Below are 14,980 nucleotides of genomic sequence, written 5' to 3' on the forward strand. Positions count from 1 at the left end.
GGGGGGGTGTACTGTGGAGCATATAATACTATGGGGGGCGCTACTGTGGAGCGTATAATACTGTGGGGGACATTACTGTGGAGCATATAATACTGTGGGGGGCGCTACTGTGGAGCATATAATACTGTGGAGGGGTGTACTGTGGAGCATATAATACTGTGGGGGGTGCTACTGTGGAGCATATAATACTGTGGAGGGGTGTACTGTGGAGCATATAATACTGTGGGGGGCGCTACTGTGGAGCATATAAACTTGAATTTTTTAAAACTATATTTCGGCCTTCCAATGGTTTGAAGGACAGTGAACTGGCTCCCTGTTTGAAAAATTTGAGGACCCCTGGTTTAGACCAATGCTTAAGAAATGGGACCTGATAAATTAATTACACCACACAAAACCCCCTTACGACCACTTAAAACCCCTCGTATTATCCCAAATGATCAGTTCAGAGGGATTAATCCCTCTGCATTGTGAGCTGTATTGGTGTGCCTGGTGTCAGCGTGTACTCTGCGCTCTTGCACATAAGCCAACTTTCCATTCTTCCTTGGCCTCAGAACTTTATCCCCTAGTGATTTTTGCCTCTGGAACTCATTAACACTTGGTTTACATGACACAACTTCTCTGTGATGAAATCTGAACCAAAAGTAATCTCTTAAATGAGAAGCGGACGACTCTGAACTCTCCTCATTTTGCATCCAGCTGACCCTCGTACAGCTCCAGACTTCTCCGTCTTCTCCTCTGCATTGGATTCTTGTATACGCCATGCTTCGCTAACATTTGTAATGGACTCCATATTTCGGCTGATCCCTTCATGAGTTACTGTATAAACACGCTAATCCACTTAATCTCTCCTATTCTTTCAAGTACAAAGAAGCCAGCAACCTGGAAGGACGTGGCTATGGAGGATCGTCACCTCTCTATCATATACTGAGGTCTCAATTTCCAAAAAGGTGAAAAGGGCATCTGTCATTAGAACGCTTTATGTCTCCAAAATGTTGAGTCAATGGATTACTCTATTGCCAAAAGTGCAGATCGAAGGTACATAATAGACATCTTACCATAGGTACATAGCTTCCATACCCTTCCATGCTAGGGTTCTGGACCCAGAAAATTTGAAGGATAGCCAACAGGTACGAGCCTACATTCAGGACTTCTCCACACTCCTACCTGACTTAATATATCCCTTATATAAGGCTTCAGGCACATGACCAAGTGTGAAGGCCGAGGAGGGTTCTGATGCTCGTTTTGCAGATTATGGAGCATGTCCTATCCAAATTTGTGAAAACATATCGAAACCACCCATTGAAATTAATATAGGATGGAAGGCACTAGGATGTCATCTAAATGTCTTCCGTTAAAAATTGGAACCTCCTCAGCCTGTATTGGGGTTGTCCAGAGTCAGACTGTCCTAAAGGATTCTCCATTGGGCCGGCTCATTAATGGTTCAACATAAGGCACCCAAATTTCAATGATATACTAGTCAACTTCCTAGGGGTTGTTGGAGGGTGGGCCGAAGGATCCTCAACCCAACAATGGGGTCCTTTATCCTTTACAAACACACTAAAATAAACATGTCCTCCGCTCCCACAGTTGTGAAAGCATCGACACTTGCTCTGGTCTTGGAACTCTTAGAACTTAAAGGAGCATGCTGGGAGTTGTAGTTTTCCAACTACCAAAGATGGCTGACCCATCATTTCCAGAATATTTTTTTAAAACTTAAGGACCTTTGGAAGTAGGACCAGTCAGTAAAGGAAAATGGTGGGAAGTCTAAAGAATATGACCTTGACTGTTGGCCCGAACGGGCCAAAATACTTCACACCCTCCCTATTAACACAATAGAGCTGTGCAATGATGAGCTGACCAGGTAGCCTCGAAGGCCCATATTGATAAAGAGATTTGGCCCCTTTAGATGGTTCAAAGTGATAAGGCTGTTTTAATACATTAGGTGGCCATTTTCAAACCTTTTGTAAGTGGGCCCCCATATAATTTAATTTCCCCATAACCAGCACCGTCATAAAGCCCCCTGCACCTCAAACACCACACTAAAAACAAAAACTAAAAAACAAAGAATACTCGCTTAACCACACTCCCATGAACAGATAGACTGCTGCTGGGTGTAAGCCAAACAAGTATTTGGCCAACAGATCTTCCACAACAAACCCCCAATATCAACATGAGATCTTTGGGATTACCATGAATGGCAAAAAAACAACAAAACAAAACAAAGATGCCAATTCTTATGAATCATACAAAGGAAGAAATCAAGGAAGTCAAGAGATTACTGAGATATACTGGACAAGTCTTAAAACCATACAGAAGCCAGGAGATTATAGAAACATACAAGTCTGAAAAACCTAATGGAGGTCAGGGGATTGTGATATATCCCTTCAGAAGATAAGGAAGTCAGGAGATTACAAAGAAACACTAGGGAAACCTGAAAACCCAAATGGAACACTGGAAATTATGGAAAACCTAAAAGAAGTAATGTTAGGTTCACACAAGCATTCAAGTTTCCATCCTTTGGGTCCACGCTGGTTTTCCATTGAAAACAGCGGAAAAAGAAAAGTCCTCCTTGCAGAACTTTTCTCTCCACCAATCTTAAGCAGAGTAGGGGACAGACGTATCGTATGTAGACTCAAACACTAGTGTGAGCCAAGCGTTAGAGGTTATGGAGACATTTTATGGCCCAAATGGAAGGCAGGAAAATATGGAGCAAAACTAGTGAAATCTGAAGACCCATATGGCCAGAAATTATGGAGAAATACTAGAGGTCTGAAGATCTAATGGACGCCAGAGATATCAAAATTCAAGTTAAAGTTTGCAAATTGGAGAAGTCTGAATACCCAAAAGGCCAAGAGAACATGGAGAAACATGAGAGAAGTTTGAAGGCCTAACGTAAATCAGGGGACTATGGAGAAACACTGGATAAGTATGAAGACCTAAACAGAGGGCAGAAGACTGGGACGTCAGACTTTTCTAGTGTTTCTCTTCAAGTAGAGGGCAGACGATGATGGAGAAAACTGAAAAAGTAAGAAGACCCAACTGAATTCAGGAGATAATGGAGAAAACCACTAGAGAAGTCTACAGACCCAAGTAAAAGTTGGGGGTAATGGAAAAACACTTGAGGAACATTGAAGAACCAAATGGAGAAGATTAAGGAGTCAATGTAAGACCCAAATAGGGGCAAGAAAATTTATAAATGAAGATTAGAAATATCTAAAATAGAAGTGACAAATTACAGGGAAGCGTCAGAAAACTCTGAAGACGCAAAGGCAAGGAGATTATGGAGAAAAACTAGATGGATGGATATAGAAGGACTTCTGTCTGTAAACCATTCCAAACACATTACTAGATACGTAGAGTATAAATACTGCAGCCACATCATTGATAGATAAAAAAAAAATAGAAGGCCTTTCTGTAAGCCTAGGAGGTCCACCTTGTTGTAGGACACAATATACAGTACATACTGTGCACACTGTGTTAACGTTCCTTTCGGGAAAACAAAATTGTTAAGTGGTACATCCAGAAGGGATCTGGTTGACTCTGTGATTTGGCAGAAACACAGAGCTCTTCAATGTTGAGCTGTCATTTTTAATATATTTCAAGCCAATATTGGCAGAGTCACAGCAATTTCAGAGCCGTCTATTTCCAATGAATGCATATTTACATCCCTTCCGCAAGCTAAAACCGTAACATACCCAAAATACCGTGCCCAGGAGAGACAGACAGGTATACACCGAGGTCCATAATGAGAACACAAAGGTGTTCAAGCATGTACATCAACATTGCTATGTGTATATATAGTAAGATTTCGTGCCCGCGAAGAGTCAGTCTGGTGCGACCTTCAAGCCTTCCCCCTTGCCGATTGTACAAAGAACACTTAGTCCTGGAGGGAATACCAAGTCAAAATCCAACCAGCGCCTCATGCCTGTGTTTTCCTGGTGTTCTCTGCCTTCCTCTGAGTTCTCTCGATTCTTCCCACTCTCCATGAGATCATGATCACAACCAGAGACAACATTTGACCAAACTGGCCAATTTTGCCAAGATAGGCCAATGATTGGCCAGTGTTTGATGGCCTTCAACATATGCAATCACTTGTTCCGGTGGGAGATAAGCCATTGCCAGAGGAGTCCGATACCAGCTTATTCCAATGTCCCCATGAATTAAACATGCATGCACAGCCAATCTGAGCATACATGTTCATGGTGAGGTTACAAGAAGTCAACTGCTATCTCTTGTGTATAGCTGGCTCCTGTAATTGGCCATTAATATTGAGTGTAGACTTAAGATTTTTGTTTGCAGATCCCATTGAACTTCACAGGATCCACCAACAATTTTGGATCTTAGTCATCCAAGCCACACCCCAATGTCAATTGTCAGAAAAAAAAAGGGGCACAGCTATTTGTTGAATTGTTGATTGTTCTGAACTACACCAATTAGTTTCTAAAATGGGAGCCCCACATTGTGAAAATGCAACGGAAAAAAAGCACTGTGTTTTACGGTACCTGCAAAGTGAATAAGATTCTGGCTAATCCCATCCACACATTGCAGAAAAAAATCTGCAGCAGAAAAGCTCCATGTGTTTTTGAATATCGCAGCATGTCAATTCCCTAGTAAAGGTAGAAAATCCGCTAAGAAAACCTCAGCGAAAGCGTAATGAAAAAAAAAACGCATTAAGCTGCATTTTTTTTAGCTGCATTTTGCTACATGGGGCCTTGGCCTAAAAGAAATTTCCCTGTAGATACTGTGAGAAGGTGACAGGCAGAGTGCTGGAGTCCCGATATATCTGCCCCAGGTTTCTGACTTATGTATGGTCCAGGCAGGGGTCAACCTGCTTTTTTCACCGCCCGAGGCGGATGACAGAAAGCCGCGACACCCCCCCCCCCCCGGGAGAAGGGGGCGGAGCGGAGGGGGCGTGGCGGAGCGGTGTTAGCAGGCAGAGAGCAGGCACGGAGAGGACCTGCTTTCTGCCTGAGCGACCTCCCCAATCCACCGCTCGGTGACGCTAAGCCTGTCCAGGACAGCTTGTCCTGGACTGGCTTAGGTAAGCAAAAATGCCGCCCTCCCCGGGACCCTGGCATAGCGCCACCCGAAGCGGTCGCTTCAGGTCACCTCATGGGAGGTGCGGCGCTGGGTCCAGGCCGGGTCTTGAATAGGCCTCAGCCCCAGGTGTAGGTCCCAGGCTCATTACTGGGCCATAAAGTGCTGCAGAGCCTGCACTTCAGGGCAGATCCTGGGAGTGAGAGGAGGCACCCGGATCTGTCCTGAGATACTGAGAGTCTGGTAAGCCTGTGCTGTCCCATTGTGTTTGTTCGAGTGGTTAGTAGTAAGTCACACATATAGGCTGAAAGTTTTTGAAGAAATAAAGCTGGTCCACAGTCCTTCCAGGCTCAATGGAGATTGCACTACCTGCAAGCCATGACTAAGAGGTAGTGCATCCTCGAAACGCGTTGGCGTTTGTTTTAATCACTATGTGCGTTTATTTTTTCTGACTTTTCACCTTTTGTAATTTTTGAGTCTGTATTTTTAAATGGGAAATTAAAAGTTACATTTTATTGAGCCTGGAAGGCCTGCGGACCAGCTTTATTTCTTCATAAACTTTCATGTTTCTTTAAGTCCGGAGGAGACAAGGTCGTGCACCCCACCAGGACTCGGACACTAAACGGTGAGCTTCAGTTTAACCTTCTTTCAAGTCACACATATAGTTAGTTCTTTACTGTTTAGTTAGAGCTCGGACGAGCAGGGTTTTGTTTGCTTTTTTTTAATCCTGCTATACGTTATTTTGCTTATTTTGTGCCTAACGTGAAGGTTTATTTATTTTTGCTGTTTTTCCAAATAAACCTGTTTGCACCAGACATCATATTCTGTCTCTGACTGGTTGGGTCTACACCTTTGCTGCTACCAAGTTACATTCCCCACAATACCCTGTGCACAGTATAGAGAATACATGTCTTATCATTGGGGGTCCAACTGGAGATTGAGAACTTTAAGCCTCCTTGAGTGCTGCTCGTGAATGGTGCAGTGGTGCACGTGTGTGTCTACTACTCTATTCACTTCCATGGGGCTACCAGCGATTGCCATCTCATAAAAGTGAATGAAGCAATGGCCACACACGCTCACTCCTGTCCATGTTCTCCGTCCCTACCCTTGATGTTCAATCCTGATGTTCCCTCCCTTAGTATTGTCAGATTGATCATATACCTGCTCATGTTTTAATATGTGGACCCAATTTCTCATATCGGGCTCATATTAATAGTCCACTCATGCTAGGTTCAATTTGGCACTGGCTCTCTCTCGTTTGGGTCCATTGGGAGACCCAAACAACAGAGAGGTGGACCACTAAATCAGTGGTTACACACAAAGCCTGGTGGACCCCATTGACTATAATGGGGTCTGTCAGGTGTCTGTCCTTGAGAAAAAAGTCTTCCATACCACGAAGACTCCGACATAAATGTTAACCCAGCCTTAGATCGTGAACTACTGTGTCTGGCCACCTTAAAACCCAAGAGATCATTTTTAGGTTGTTAGGGAAGTCAATATCAACACTCGAGAGATACAGTTGGAGTTGCAAGTGTTGACCAACCATTATCATCTGTGGCCGAGCTTGGTTTGTCTTGGTGACAACACAATGGGGCAAATTTTCATATTGGGGCTGTTAATTTTTAACAAAGTTGGGCATCAACATTTGTCGAGGTCAACTCCACCAAGTATCATTAGATATTTCCACAAGGACCAACAAGAGCAGGCAATGTACACAACACTGCTGGTGAGGACCAAAGGTGTGAATACAATCCAAAAAACCCAAAGTGAGAATTTGGGGATTTTGCTGCAATCTAAACAACAGGAACTTTTCTATCACCAAGTGTTGAAATGAGCTCAAATAAACATCAGTTTAATCCTCCCTTTTAGCAAGTAGGTCTTCATGCAAATGACTATTGACTTGTAATTGCCACTGAAGAGTGAAGAAGCCATTAGCATAGAGAGTAGGCGGCACCTACAGGTGAATTCACACTCAATACACATCAGCCCACACTGCAATTTAAGGAACGTGACTTGTAGTCACGTCTTTGTGATGACCCTATGAGATAGGAGGTGCCAAAATCTATAGAGGTGCGAACATGTCACAAGTTCAATTCACAAAGCAACATGGCGTCAGTGGAGTGATGATCATGAGTATGGGGATGAAATTCATGAGTGATCCGTCCTTCATCCTCATAGGGTTGGGATATTGTAAAAAGGACATCTCATGTTCATAATGGGAGTTGTACCCCTGACCGCCATGTCCCGTATAATAAAATATCTGCTGCACGGTCCCTAGATGTATTCTTTCCAGTACTAATGGGGTAAAAACTAAAAAAGCTTGAAAAAAAAAAAAAAAAAAATACTAAAGACAAAACTAAAATTAAAATAAATGAAATAAAACAAAATAAAACTATAAAAAATTCTTACACTTATAGGATCCATTCACATGGAGGAATTTGGTGCTGATTCTGGCACGGAATCTGCGTCAGAATCAGCGTGGGAAAAAAAAGCCTCCCATTGACTTCAGTGAGTTCTGTTTCCGCGCGGAACCCGTTGAAATCAATGGAAAAATAAAAGCCTCCCAGGTTTCAATGGGTGCAGTGCGGAAAATGGAACACATTGAATTCAATGGGAGGCACTTTTTTTCCACGCTGATTCTGATGCGGATTCCATGCCAGAATCAGCGCCAAATTCCTTCGTGTGAATGGACCCATAGGGTAAAACTAGGTAGGTAAACCGAAAAAAGTTCCCTTTACATCCCCTTCTAAGTTTAATATGCACAGGAACTTTAATGTATATACAGTAGTGAGGGACCAAATACTGCAACCCTGTATGTACCACCCCTTATTAGAAACAAACCCCCTAAAGATAGACCAAGTATAATGTGATAGTTGGTCATAATACGACTCAATATACGAGTACTAAATTGAAACCGCCACGGGCAGACATGAGGCTTAGAAGTTGTACTTGACGCCGCCCATGTCTTGCACCTCTGCCTGCGATTATCATCCACTAATGGCCCCAGTTAGGCTCTGTCTATAAGGTGTCAGGCGATCTACATATCTTCTCCTATCACCGACCCAGTCCATTAAACCATCACATTGTGGGCACATCATCCCCTGCCCCAAGACTACAATGGGTTCCATCGACTCTCCAGACAAATAAGTCAGATTTTCAGCACTTGCCGTCCGGTGATTTTCGGCAGTTGCTGTGATGGAGACTCTGACCTAAATGTGAACACGGCCTTAGCATCACTTCCAAAGTTGGAATCTCTGTAGGATAGGCCGCAGGTCCTGGAGGAAACCCAATGGACATCTGGTGGACCCCATTATAGTCTATGGGTGTCTACAGGTAAATGCTATTTTAGTGGATGGCCCTCTGCTGTTTGGGGACAGATATCCTGGTACAAGTGGGAGCCGCCCCCGCCACCTCATAGATTGTAAGCTCTTGTGAGCAGGGCCCTCAGTCCCATTGTATGAAGTGACTCCCTATAATGTATATTTTTGACTGTACTTGAACCCTATATTTTGTACAGTGCGGCGGAATATGTTGGCGCTATATAAATACAATGTATCATTATTATTTCCTATGATACTTTATGTAGATGTCGCCTGTCTGAGACATTTCCTAGACGTTCCTACAATGTGAGCCTCTTCTTAGCGTTCTCCAATCACTTACTTTGTGGATTTGCACCTTTTTCCTTTTACAATGGGTTGCGATGATCACAAATTTGTTCCTTTCTATATAATAAAAGACTCATTAATGGAAAGTCTCCAGTCCACAATGAATTCGCTTCCTATTGTGGCTTCATCTCATCGTACCAGACATGACCTTGCACCGAGCTCGCACTATAATGGCTGCCTTGTGAGCCTTGTACACGTCCAGAGGCTTCGAGCTCCTGTGTCCTGATACAAAATCTGTACAAGGACCCCCAACTTACCATGTAGAAAGCTGGGGTCTTCTTATGGGGCGGAGAAGCCTTGAGACTCCTCAGTAGCCTTGTGACTCCTGCTATGTCGGCACCTCCTAGAACAATAGCTACGAGAAGCCCAAAATCTAAGATGGGACAGAATCCAAGTGATGACATAACATTCTATGTGGGAAGTATCTATTACTAGACTCAATGAATGGGGCTGAGCTGCAGTACCAAACACTGCCTATAAACCACAGTGGCGCTGTTTTCCTGGAAAAAACCCCAGACATGTTCTTGTAATCTAAGACAAATGATACAATGACTCAAGAGGCTTCCACAGAAGTGGTCACTCATCAAAGGGGCCACAGGGTGGCTCAGTGGTTAGCACTGCAGCCTTGCAGCGCTGGAGTCCTGGTGTTCAAATCCCACCAGGGGCAAAAAAACATCTGCAAGGAGTTTGTATGTTCTCCCCGTGTTTGCATGGATTTCCATCCCATATTCCAAAAAAGACGTACTGATAGGGAAAAATGTACATTGTGAGCTCTATGTGGGGCTCACAATCTACATTTAAAAAAAAAAAAAAAGTGGTCACTCATCTGTACTTGGGTCTTGATGGATTTGTTCCTGTGGCCGGGGGAGCGCTTCTGGCTAAGTAGACAAGGTAGAGTAGTGTCCACAATATATTCTTATATTGATTGTATAGGCCATCAATATTAGATTTTCCGGGGTCTAACATTTGGGAACCTTGCTGATCAGCTGTGCCAGTGCACTAGGTCATATTTACACATCGGGAGCCACTGCCACACAAAGTGTAGTGGTGGGTTTAGGTACTGCATCACTGTCCCATAGACTGCAGTACCCACCTCAACCAATCATCTAGTGAGAGCAGCACAGCTCCCTGCCAGAGCATTGCTGCCCATGTATGGCTGATCTGCTGGGGTCCAACGCCTAGGGACCATCAATATTAGAAACTTAATAACTCCTTGAACCCTATAATAAATAACCCATACTCCAGTGTCCTGCACCCATACAATCAGATATATGGCCGCATTTACATTACAAGTATTTCTTACAACTGCATCCAAAAACAGTTCACAGTCCAAAAAGTCTCTGCAAAAAGTCTCTGCCCCCACCGTCGTTCCAGAAAGCAACCCAACCTGTGTTCCAGCAGGTGATAGGAAACCTATAGATCATTAATGCAGCTTGCAGATAATGCCACCCTCTGATTTTCATGGATTTGTTTTGCGACCTTGAATGGGCGGAGGGACACTTAGTAGGGGATAAAGGGCAGCGGGGGTGGTGGACAAACTGCAAAAAACCAACAGAACTAGGATGTCAAGGCCAATGATGATATCCATACATGCAAAAAAAGTTTCTTAATGTTCGGGTCTAGCCCAAGACACTGGAGAAGGTCCCACCCAAACGAGGTCCATGACCCAGGAGGACCTTCCTACTGTCCGGCACTTACTGGCAGCCTTGTTACCTGGGGAGGAGGGAGCTATACAAGTCAAATACACCATGACAGATAAGGGCCTGAGCTGATAACTCTGTTTACCCGGGTGATTAGCAATCATTGATCAGAGGAGGAGATGATCACCTCCTTCATCACACAACACACCATCTCCAGGCCTGGAAATGGGCTCCATCCATTGTCAATTTACACTTGAAGAGCCCCAATGGAGACTACAAAGAATGGACTGTTTGAGTTCCCCTTATCACCTCCGCTTACTGATCAGCATTCGACACTTGACTTGTGATTCTGCCAATGACTGGGACATTATACAGCTGCTCGTATTGTTCACACGCCAAAGAGAGAATTCTCACATCTCCAGGAGGAAACCAACTACACCGACGTCTTACGTACCTTGGGTCTGAGTATATCGGCCTTGCAAGCTTGTTTTGACAAAAATAGCACAAAGGCTTCCATTTTTAGAGATTTGCTACTGTGCTATGTTTTTACAGAATCGTGTACTCGGGGTTGGTTTGATCTTGGGGTGAAATGACTCTTACGTTGAGGATACCTGTTGAGTTTTTGGTGCAGATTTTGCTGATGTTTTTAGAGTCAAAGATAGGAATGGATTTGTTAGGAAGAAGAAATAGAAGTCCTTCCTTTATAGTTCCCATTGGATGAACCAAAAAAAACTAAATTTGCACCACAAAAAGCAACAAAAATTCATGGGGTGTCTTCTGCCTAAAGGTCATTCCAGTATCCAGTACCGTGTCCTTGTAGCGTTACCATTCCAGAGTTGAATCCGATCAACAACATCTGCATGGGGTCACCCTAAAGTTTGCATGGATACGTTGGTTCTTCCAACACACCAAAAACATACTAAAGGTTCGGAATTAAGATGACAAGCCCCAGTGGGAAAAGGGCCGTTGAATCTCTGTACAGAGCTGCGAAATATATTGGTTCTATATACGATAATAAAATAGTATCCAAGCAGTGTTCACAATACTACCAGGCACGTCCCATCCGATATCCAGATCATAAGAGGTAAAAGTCAGTAGATATCGATGGGGTTACTGGTAAAGTCTTTGCTCCACCCTCAAGTCGCTCTAGACCAAGGTGGCCCAGAGGTCAGTTGTCATGTGTAGGGTTCATTTACATAGACCTTCAGGGGATGACTTTTGTGTAGACTCATTTACACCTGACCTCTTCATATGAATGGGGAGCAATTAGATTCCATTCCAAGAGATTACGGTCAATACCCAAAAAGTTGGATTTACCAATAAAAAAAAGTTGTGATCTATGTACGTCTCGGGGTTCGGAGAACTAAGATCCTTAGTTCAAAATCGCGATATCTACCTAAGGTTTCCATGGTCTTCTATCTTTGTCAGGTTTTCCAAAAACATTGGTCCAAAATACATTTCGAGAATTACCGAGAACTTCAAATTTTTCTTCTTTACAAAAGATTCCAAAAATTTGAAGAGATTGAGACTATTACTTTATCTGATTGATCCTCCTGATATGTATCAACACAGAACACGTAGCGCAATAGGTTAAGACAAACTAAAGAGCCCAAGGAACACGATTCATACAAATAATCTCAAGGATTCCAACTCAACGTAACAAAAATTTTCCCAACAACAATTTCCTCTCGAATGAAGACAAGCCAAAATCTGCCAGTGAGCCCTGGTGTTAGAAAGCATATTATTGCACCCAGTGCCAGTTAGCTGCTGGTACAGCCGGACTCTCCCACAAGAATATAATAGAAATGGAGCCTACCATACCGCTTTTCTCCGGATCTCCATGCCTCCAAGGTGCCTTCACGATAACCCAAAGAGGGAGAGAGGAAAGTGTCCTTTACTGAAAGCTGCTGAAGACAAGACTGGCCGGAGATGTATCTCTAGGGCTTGTTTGCTTAGGAGCTTTATGCAATGCTGATGAAGTAAGGGTGGCAGCTGTCCTTCAAGACAATGGTCCTATTGGCAGATGTTCTTCAAACAAAGGGACTTCTTGCTGGCTTAGTTTTACTTATGCAATTTTTTTTGTACAGAGAGGCCGAGAACATGGAGTTTTACTGTATCCTGCCATTCACTTGGGCGAGATGTGTGTTTGTACTTGTGAAATGTTTGTGTACGGTGAGGAAGGTTCGGGGAATATTTTACTTTGGATGACTTTTTGGACTTTTCTTATGCCAAAAAATTTCAGTGTCCTAAAGGAATGGTCGAGACAGTGCTATCGTACAATATATACATGTATTACATCGTATTGCTCACGTAGCAAGTAGGGTTGAGCCGCTCTTGAGATTTCAGGATCAATTTTAAAATCTGATTTCCGATCATTTTCCAGCCGATCACGAAATTTGCTCGATCGCCGATCGGGATCCGATCATTCCCGATCGCTCAACCCTAGTCAAAATCCGATTTCCGATCATTTTCCAGTCGATCCCGATCGTGAAATTTGCTCGATCGCCAATCGGGATCCGATCTTTCCCAATCCCGATCGCTCACTCCTAGCAAGTCCCCAGTATGGTGTCAGGATTTGGATTGTCTAGATAAAAACATAAAGCTGTCGGGACACTGAAAATCCAAAAAGATACAGCAATTGAAGAGTATGGATGGCTATGAAAGGAGTTGTCCATGTTTTTTTTAAAAATATACGGCCTATGCCTAGGATGGGCCATGAATATCTGATCAATGGGGGGGTGATAGCCGGTCCCTCCACAGTTCAGCTGCTCTTTGTATTGATCTAGAAGCAGTTGGCTCCATGGTCCATATAGTGGCCAGGCACCAGTACTGCAGGTCAGCTCCCATTGATGATAATAGGAGCTGACTTGAAGTAGTGGTCACTATACAAGTTACAACTGCTCCTGTATAGTACAAACAGTGAACCTCCCTATAGCTGATCTGTGTGGGGACTGGCTGGCTGCCAGCCCTCCCCCGCTCAGATATTAAAAATAATAAAGACATTTAAAAATATATATATAACTTCAGTAAATAATCTATTAATAAACCTTAGACTACAGGCTTGTGTATACAGGACTGCCTACTATTTAATGCAATCACACATATATACTGTATGTATTCTATTAACCCCTTGAGGACATGGTGATTTTACATTTCAGCGTTTTAATTATTGTCTCCCCTCCTTCCAAAAGCCAAAACTTTTTAATGTTTTCTATCCACAGTCTTGTCTTTGGGCTTATTTTTTGCAGGACAAGTTGTACTTCCCAATGGTTCAATCTGTTTTTTTTTTGTTTTTTTTTTTAATAAAATCTGGCTTATTTTGCGGCATGTTGATGCCTAATGAGTATATATATATATATATTTGTATGTATTCTAGAGAAGGGGGGGTGATGTGACATTTTATATATATATTTTTTTTAAAAATTAATTTTAAATTTTTTTTTAGTTCCTAGTTTAGTAATTATTAGATCATTTATCCAAAGACTGCAAAGCCAAAGCTCAATAGTAATATTCCTATGGCAGCTCTGGGCATCTCTGGAGCTTAGTGGGTGCCATATTGAAAACCCTGATAACTGCCCTTAAAGGGATTGTCCAGGATAAACCATTTTGGCACAGAGGCTGGGTAAAAAATAAAATAAAATCTATCTATCTATCTATCTATCTATCTATTTTATATATATATACATACAATATAACTATATATATATATATATATATATATATATATATTATATATATATATATATATATATATATATATATATATATATATATAATATATATATATATATATATATATATACTGTATATTCCTTTAGGGGTAGGAAGAATTCAGTTCCAATAACATTCTGGACACCTACACCTACCACAAGGGGGTGTTCCAGGTATTTTCAGGTCTTTCTAGAGATGTTCCATGAGGTTCAGGTCAGGTTTCTGGCCGGGCCACTCAAGGACATTCACAAAGCTGTCCCTAATCCAGTCCTGTGTTTTCTTGGCTCTGTGCTTAGGGTCATTGTCTTATTGGAAGGTGAACCTTCGGCCGAGAGCACTCCGGAGCAGGTTTTCATTAAGCATTTCTCTGTACTTTGCACCATCCAACTTTTCCTCCAGCCTGACCAGTCTCTGTATCCCATCCATTAACACCCCCGACAGCGTGATGCTGCCCCCACCATGCTTCAGTGTAGGGATGGTATTGGGCAGGCGATGAGCAGTGTCTGGTTTCTTCAAGACATGATGCTTCGAATTGAGCGCAGGCTTCCATGTGTCTTCTATTGGTGGACGGCAGCCATAATGGTCGACCTTCCGGACGCTTCTTCCATCTCTAGTGTTCTTGGTCACCTCTCCTACCAAGGTCCTTCCAAGGTGGTTGTCTGTCCAAACAATGTCCAAACCACTCAATGTAGCACAGATGGGTTTCATCCAAGGTGTGGACACATCTCACAGATAACCGAGACCCCCAGAGATAAATTTCAACTGACCAAGGGGATCCCGAAGTGAGAATCCTTACCCGGCTATCAGTTTTATTACTTGAAGTGGAAATGTTCATAGAGCGCTGTCCCTTTAAAATCCTGGGATTCTTGTAAGTAGGAATCTATATCTGGAGACGTATTTTATCTGTATGAGATGTATTCACAGCGA

At 42.9% G+C, this 14,980-nt stretch overlaps 1 protein-coding gene across 1 annotated transcript in view; it reads right to left on the reverse strand.

The window, feature by feature from the left end:
- Positions 1-12,276, reverse strand: part of ENPP2 (ectonucleotide pyrophosphatase/phosphodiesterase 2) — a 93,571-nt gene extending 81,295 nt beyond the window's left edge. The window contains exon 1 of the mRNA XM_075270232.1: positions 12,164-12,276. Coding sequence (XP_075126333.1) covers positions 12,164-12,184 — 21 coding nt within the window. The 5' untranslated portion in view covers positions 12,185-12,276. The remainder of the gene's footprint in view (positions 1-12,163) is intronic.
- Positions 12,277-14,980: the final 2,704 nt, after the last annotated feature.

Source organism: Leptodactylus fuscus, chromosome 4 (genome assembly GCF_031893055.1).
Source record: "Leptodactylus fuscus isolate aLepFus1 chromosome 4, aLepFus1.hap2, whole genome shotgun sequence".
In the NCBI taxonomy this organism is placed as follows: domain Eukaryota; kingdom Metazoa; phylum Chordata; class Amphibia; order Anura; family Leptodactylidae; genus Leptodactylus; species Leptodactylus fuscus.